The sequence below is a fragment of the Monodelphis domestica genome, chromosome 4, assembly GCF_027887165.1.
Source record: "Monodelphis domestica isolate mMonDom1 chromosome 4, mMonDom1.pri, whole genome shotgun sequence".
NCBI classification, from domain to species: Eukaryota; Metazoa; Chordata; class Mammalia; order Didelphimorphia; family Didelphidae; genus Monodelphis; species Monodelphis domestica.
In genome coordinates this window covers 449577899-449585894 of record NC_077230.1, presented here as the reverse complement: position 1 = coordinate 449585894, position 7996 = coordinate 449577899, and the positions used below count along the sequence as shown (strand labels likewise).

Here is a 7996-nt window from a genome sequence, read left to right as displayed (position 1 = left end):
CTCCTGTTTTGTCAACAGTTCTCTGATCCGTCATTGTGAAATGTACCAGCTGTTCTCTAAAATTTTAATGATATAACTTTTTATTTAGAGTTCATTGTGGTATGTATAGTACAGCACTGAAGTTATTGTTCAGCCAAATAGCTTTCCAGTCTGCCCCAGCAATTCTTGACAAATCGAGCAGTCCTCTCCAAGAAGTAGAGAAATTGCATTAATTGATATTGCTGGCACATAGTCGGCACTTCACAACTACAAATTGACTGATAGTAAAATTTTAATAAAATGTTAGCAGACAATACAACAATACAGCTTTAAAAAAATGACTATGGCCAAGTTGAATTCATACCACTGATTGTTCAACATTGGAAAAATGACAATTTATCAGATAAAGAAAAAAACCCTGATATTAATAGACACGTAAAAGGCTCTAACGATGTATTTAGACTTAGAATAAAAACATAGATAAGAAAGGGCTCTTAAATGGGATTGAAAGTATTTCTCTAAAACCAAGAGCTACCATTATTTGCAATGGAAACATGCTGGGAAATTTTCAGTAGTAACCAAGCAAATGTGGGCACACGTCTTTTCCTTAATCTTATCTGATCATGCTAAAAATGCCAGCTATTGAAATCAGACAAGAGAAATGGGTAAGTAAAAAGGAATCAAAACCATCTCTATTTACATGAAAGTGAGAGATACAAAATAAATCCCCCCGAAAGACTGGCATCTCTATCCACGGTATAGTTTACAGTATAAATGACAAAAACAAAGAGGAAATGATAGAAGAGGAATTCCATTAAAAATGTCTAAGACTGAATTTACAAAGATAAGTTTGTCTTAATTTATAGATTCAGCATGAAAACTATTAAATGTTCAAAGGTGAATTGTACCATATCACAAAAATAATAACAGTAATCAAATTAGTGTACAGAATTGATGCCATACCAAATTACTAAGGGAAGACAATAGAGAATTATACAAAATAAAGCCCACAGGGAAGAAAAAACTTAAAAGTATGAGAAGAAGAAATTACTTATTAAGCACCAATAGGTGCAAGGCACTGTGCCAAATGCTGGGAATAGTAAAACAAAAGTCTCTACCATCAGAGTTCTTATTCTACTGGAGAGACGTATACAGAGATAAATAAATACAAGTGGAAGGAAAGAATAGGAATTGCCATGGGGTTCAGGAAAGGCCTTTCCTAGAAGATGGTACCTGAGCTGATCCTTAAAGGTAAGAGGAGGAAAGCATTCATGCCAGGCATGGGGGACAGCCTGTGCAACTGTGTGCTATTGCCTCATATATATATATCAAATTGGCAGACGGTAAATAGTGAAAAAATTCAATATCAGAGGGGCTGTTGATAGACAGGCAGGCTAATTTACTGCTGGTGTAGCTGTGAATAGGTTACTATTCTGGGAAATAATCTGGAATTATAGAAGTAATTTTTAAATATTTTTAATCTAGCAATCTCTTCGCTGGATGTGTATCCCACTGGCCAAAAATGGAAAAGAAAGGACCTATATTTACAAAGAAATATTCTTAAGAGCAAAAAATTGAGAGAAAATGCAATGGTGTACCCATTGACTGGGAAATGACTAAAGAAATGGTGGTATCTGAATGATAAATATAAATTCAGGGAAAGATGGAAAGACTTATAGGAAATGACATGAAGAGGAAGGCATAACCTAAAGAACAAACTACACACTGATTATAACTGGTCACGTACACACAAAAATGTTGGCACTAAATTATAAAAGTCAAAGCACGTTTCCTTTATGTTAACAAATGGTAAGTTACAAAAGAGGGAAATGCCATATACAATCAGTAAACATTTCTATCAGCTGGATTTGCTTGACTTGTTTGGGCAACTTAATTTTGTCAGCGAGTATGCTTTTTAGGAAACATCTGCTTTTTCAGAATGAGATGAAATGATAAAAAGGATAAATGGAAAATTGCTCCCCCCAGGAGGAAGAGTCATGGTTTAGTCAATGGGCACCATACTATTAGGATCTTTAGCCATTTTGAGGCATCGGCTTTCAAGAATAAAGAGGTATTATTCTTATACTCTGCCCTGGTCAAATCACGTCTGGAATATTGTGTTCTGTTCTAGGTGTTACATGTTAGAAAGAAAATGGAAAAACCATGTCTACAGGAAGGCAATGAAGATGGTGAAAGGGCCCAAGCTCATGCCATATGCAACCAGTTGAAGGAGCAAGGAAGATTCAGGGGAAGATGATAGCTTCCCAATTAGAGCTCTTCCCATTGTAGAATGAGCTGCTTTGGAAGATAAACATCACTAGGGATGTTTGACTAGAAGCTGGATGACTATTTGTGGGGTGGGCTGTTTGGGGGTATGCTTTATCCAGTATGAATTATTAAATGGTTTCTGAGTCCCTTCTAACATCAAGATTCTGTGATTTTGTGAAATATTTGTAGGGCTTCTGTTAAATATGAATTTACTAATGCTCAGTAAGGTTCACGATTAAGATGAATCCTTTGCTACATTTTAAGGGTTACCCCTTTAATATGAAATTCTTAAATTATCTTCCAACTAATAAACGGTCTCTCATGTTCACTGTATCAATATGGTTTCTCTCCAGTACAAATTCTGATAACTAGGAAGAGATGTTCTATGGCCAGAAACCACTCCTATAAAGTTTTTTCCACCATGAATTGTTTGATATTCAATTATGTGGCTCTGCTAAAGACCATTCCACCATAATATTTTGGTTTTGCTAAAAAAGTAATTCTTCAGTGTTATTAAGTTTTGTGTTTCAGCTAAAATCCTAGTCCAAAGACTAGAAGTTTCTCTCCAGGACAATTTTTTTGCCGACATTTGAAGTGTGTTCCATCTAAAGGCTTGACTATAGTCATTATATTAATACGGTTTTTCTCCAGTATGGCTCCTTTTGTGGTAAATTAGGGATGAGTTGTGCCTGAAAACTTTCCCACATTCATTACATAGATAAGGTTTTTCTCCAGTATGAATTCTCTGGTGATAAGTAAGCTGTGTGCTCTGGATAAAGGCTTTCCCACATTCATTACATTCATAAGGTTTCTCTCCAGTGTGAATACGCTGGTGAAATGTAAGTTGTGTGCTCTGGTTAAAGGCCTTCCCACATTCATTGCACTCATAGGGTCTCTCTCCAGTATGAATTCTCTGATGGGAAATAAGCTGTGTGTTTGACCTGAAGGCTTGTCCACATTCATGGCATTCATAAGGTTTCTCTCCAGTATGAATTCTCTGGTGGGAAGTGAGGTGTGAATTTGACCTGAAGGCTTGCCCACATTCATGGCACTGAAAAGGTTTCTCTCCGGTATGAATTCTCTGATGGTAAGTAAGGGATGAACTGGAACTAAAAGCTTTGCCACATTCATTACATTCATAAGGTTTTTCTCCAGTATGAATTCTCTGGTGGTAAGTAAGATGTGTGCTCTGGATAAAGGCTTTGCCACATTCGTTACATTCATATGGTTTCTCACCAGTGTGAATTCTCTGATGGAAAGTAAGCTGTGTGCTCTGGATGAAGGTCTTTCCACATTCATTACACTGATAAGGTTTTTCTCCAGTATGAATTCTTTGATGAGAATTAAGCTGTGTGTTTGACCTGAAGGCTTGTCCACATTCATTACATTCAAAAGGTTTCTCTCCAGTATGAATTCTCTGGTGGTAAGTAAGGGATGAGCTGTATCTAAAAGCTTTCCCACATTCATTACATTCATATGGCTTTCCTCCAGTATGAATTCTCTGATGGGAAGTCAGCTGTGTTCTCTGGATAAAGGTCTTCCCACATTCATTACATTGATAAGGTTTTTCTCCAGTATGAATTCGCTGGTGGTATGTAAGTTGTGAGCTCCACCTGAAGGCCTCTCCACATTCATGACATTCATGGGGCTTCTCACCAGTATGAATTCTCTGGTGGAAAGTAAGGGATGAGCTATAGCTAAAAGCTTTCCCACACTCATTACATTTATGAAGTTTCTCAATCGGATGAATTCTCGGATGTTCATTAAGATGTTTTCCCTGGAGGAATGCTTTCCCACATTCACCATATCTATAAGTTCTCTCTTCAAAGTGTATTCTATGATCCTGAATGTTTGAATCACAAATGAAAAGTTCCTCACATTCATTATCCTGGGAAAGTGTCTTAATATCATAATTCCAGGCTTCTTTCAATATGGAATCCTGATGACCAACACTTGGGTTTCTTTCCTGGAACAATTTATCCAAAGTAAAGTCCAGTTTTGAAGCTGATTCATTAATTTTGGATCTTGTCTCCCAATCTGTAATAAGCAAACAAACACATCACTATTGTCTCTTCTCCATTTGAAGAAAAAGAATTGCAACATATTTATTCCTGAATCATCTCTACTGCTAACTCAACCAGTGCCTTCAAGATAATATTTAACCTTGAAGGTGAATAATAACCACAAAAATAACACCATCTTGCATGTAGAATCATAATTTATAAAGAAATTTTGCATATTTATGGAAAATCATGGCAAACAAGAGGTACTAAAATGGTAACGAATGTTAGATATCTAAATACTTAAGAAGGAGGAAAAGTTAGATGCTGCATGCTACACCTGACTCAGTGATGGCAAACCTTTAGAGACTAATTGCCCAAACTACAACCCTCACTCTGCATATGAACCCCCTGCCTTACCCCAGAGAGGGGAGGGAGGAAGCACTCCCACTGGGCTGCTGAGCAGAGGGGTGGGTCTTGTGAGAAATGTCCTCAGGTGCAAGTGAAGAATGTAAGGGTAATTTTAGGGTTGTGACAATCTAAATTAATTTGGTCACCAAGGAATATCACAAATAAAATACCCAAGTCAGTTAGGAAATTTTTATGGTGGTTTAATTAATATAGAGGGAAAGAATTAAGGAGAAGAGAGAGGGAAAGGTATAGGATTTCTCCCATCTGGCCTGTGCCAGGAGGAGTTCAAAGACCTCTGCCATGAGATTTTTTCAGAAGTTTAGAGGCTTTCCTAAGAGGATAGTGTTTGAAAGGTAAAGGAGAAAAGAATCAGCCTAAACTCTGAGAGAGCTCAGTAAAGATGCCTCACCTGAACTAGGCTACTCAACTTCCTCTAGTATGGGATCAAGGAAACTCACTGCCAAACCTGGACAATAGCTGTCGCCATGCCAAGATGCCAAGACCTCATCACACTGCCGCCAGTCACCTCTCCGCACAAAAAGAGACCGGAAAGAGGAAGTGATGCCAAATATACAGACCGTTTTTATATCATTTTCCTGCATCTCACATGTACTAATGGTAGCTTAAGCTTGACTTAGGACAGCCCAAGAGACTGTCAGTTGTTTCTGATTTGTCATTTTCTAGCACAGGTCTGTCATAGGCCATCCTTAAGTAGGGGTGTAGACATTCCTCTTTTGTTAAGACTAAGCAGGGTGGAGTAAATCTAAATTCACAAGAGGGAGAAGGGAGCAGCCCCTTTCAGCATACATGCCATAGGTTCGCCAACATGGACCTAACTGAATTAGCTGCCAGTATTGACACAGAAGAATAGTGCTAGAAATAGAGCTACAAGAGACATAGGTTCAAATCCAGACTCTAAAACTTAGTAGTAATTGGCAACCATAGACAAAAGTCACTTAAGAGTCAGTTTTATCATTTATAAAATGGGGATATTAATTCATAGACCTCAAAGGGCTCCTTTGAGGATTGAGAAAGATAATGTATTAATTGTGATATTCAAATGGATCTGTGATCTGGTCAATTTGGGATTTCCCTCCAATAATGCCATCATTGCTCAACCATGATAGTCCATCCAGTAGAGTTCCTGCAGTTCGAAAGAGAGAGTCCATGCAATGCATGCAGGAGATCTTCATCATTTTCTCTTGATATTGAAAGAGAAACAGTGAAGTCCTCTATTCACCCATCCCCCTTGTTCTTACAGCATAACCCACAAAGGAAATAATGAAATATTCAGGAAGGTATTCTTCCCATGTTGCTCTTCTTCAAAATGGAGTACATTTATTCTATGTACATCTAGTATATCTGTGTATATGAATGTGTGGAGACTATAGGAAAGGAGCAGCTAAGTAGCACAATGGATAGAGTATCAGGCCTGGAATCAGGAGGACCTGGGTTCAAATCTTGCCTCAAACATTTCCTAGTTGTGTGACCATGGGCAAATCACTTAATCCAGACTATCTAGCCTTGCCCTTCTGTCTTAGAGTTGCTACTACAACAGAAAATAAGGATTAAAAACAAAAGAAATTTCAGGGAATCAGCATTCAAGTGAACAAGATGAACCTAAGAATAAGGGCTGTCTCAATACAGATGAACTGCATCAAATGCAGTTTGGTACACTTCACTATTTCAAATCATTGGTCAACTCTTTGCTAAGAACACTGAGAGAATTGTTGCACTGAATGAAAGGTTACATTGGATTGCCTCCTCAGACTTTTAAAAATTCAGTGTTCCTAAGCCCCACCACTTACACAGCACAGATTTGTTTCAAGAGTTTGGAATAATGAAGGGAAGAATAATTGATTTTCTGACCTTTTTCAACCAGGCCACAGAAGCCTCTTCACCTTGGAAGATTATTCCACTTCTCAACTGTGGCCTCCTCTTCTAATTCACTGGTTCAGGCCACCCATGTCTTCATTCCTTTCCAAGCTCCACTCCTGACTTTCAAGACCCCTTTCCAGATCCCACTACCACAGCTTAGACATCTTCCCTTTTATCCTTCCCTTGGTCACCATCTGGCAGCTCTTTATTTTGTGCTGTTTTCTCCCATTAGAATTGCCTGCTACGAGAGAGGGTGGTCGGGGGGAGGGGGAGTGTTGGAGGGAGAGAGGAAGGGAAAGAGGGACGGAAGGAAGCAGAATATGCCAGGCAAGCCAAACCACCAAAACATCTTGATCACCATCTCCCCTCAAAATCTTTTTTTAAAAAAACATTTGCCATTTTTATTATTCTTCCAAAATCTGAGGCATGTGAACTTTAAAATTACTCCACCCTACTTAGACAGTACTTTGGTGGTAGTAGTCTCTCGGTAACCGAGGATGACGATTGTCTTTGTGCGCTTTCGTCTGTGATGTAGATGAGTGTGCACAAAGACACTTGTGCGTGAGGGAGATTTAAGTGGAAAAGTCGATGCACAGAGACAGTCCCACTCTCTCGGTGTTGGAAGCCTGGGTCCAGTGGCACGAAAAATCTTTATGCCTGGAGACTTCCTCAGCTGCATTGGATGGCCATGTTGTCTTTTGTGCTCCAACATGCCCTAAGCACTCTACAGTGCTTTGCTGCATTGCCATCTCAGCCGTTGAACCTTCTTGTTGGTTTCTTCCATCTGTTCAGCCGAAGCAGTCTTCACATGCTGGGTGAGCAAAGCCCTGGTTCACCAGGGGTCGACGACCCGATGTCTACCCTAACAAGGTTTAGCCGGCCTGTCGAAGCCATTGCCCGGGGTGTGGCCGCTGCCGCATGCTAGCAGCTACTGGGAGCCACAAGTGATAGCTGGGTGTCAGATGGGGGTCAGAGGCTGGAGAGCTTCCCTAAGAGGGCACGACAAGCCCTCCATACCAGAGATAATACCCCTCCAGACAGTACTTTAGGGGAAGGTAAAGTTGTAATCTCCTAATTGAACAATAAAGGTACTTAGTTCTCACCTTATAGTGAAGCTAGAACATTAAACTAAGTCTATTTTTAGTGTCTTAATACAAAAAAGGTGTTAAGTAACTATAAAGGTTAAATTAATCTCAAAAAGGTCAAGTAATTAACAAAAGGTGAACTTAACAAAGAAGTGTGAAGTAGCTCAAAAGATATAATCTAACCAGAGAAGGTGAGAACTAAAGAGTGGACAGTCCTGGAGAAAAATCTAACCAAAGAAGGTGAGAACTAAAGAATGGGCAGTCCTGGAGAAAAGTGTCTGCTGTGATTGGTAGATGTAAAAATTTAGGGGAGGTGACACGAGAAAAGATCTTTAAAAAAAGAGGATGTAAAGGCCAGAAGGGGAGATTCAGACA

At 39.2% G+C, this 7996-nt stretch overlaps 1 protein-coding gene across 2 annotated transcripts in view; it reads right to left on the bottom strand.

Annotated features, from left to right (window-relative positions):
* Window positions 1-253: 253 nt before the first annotated feature.
* The window catches only part of LOC100018510 (zinc finger protein OZF-like), a 32426-nt gene continuing 24683 nt past the window's right edge, over window positions 254-7996 (bottom strand). For both annotated transcript variants that reach the window (XM_056796873.1, XM_056796872.1), the window contains exon 4: window positions 254-4284. In XM_056796873.1, coding sequence (XP_056652851.1) covers window positions 2879-4284 — 1406 coding nt within the window. In that variant the 3' untranslated portion in view covers window positions 254-2878. The remainder of the gene's footprint in view (window positions 4285-7996) is intronic.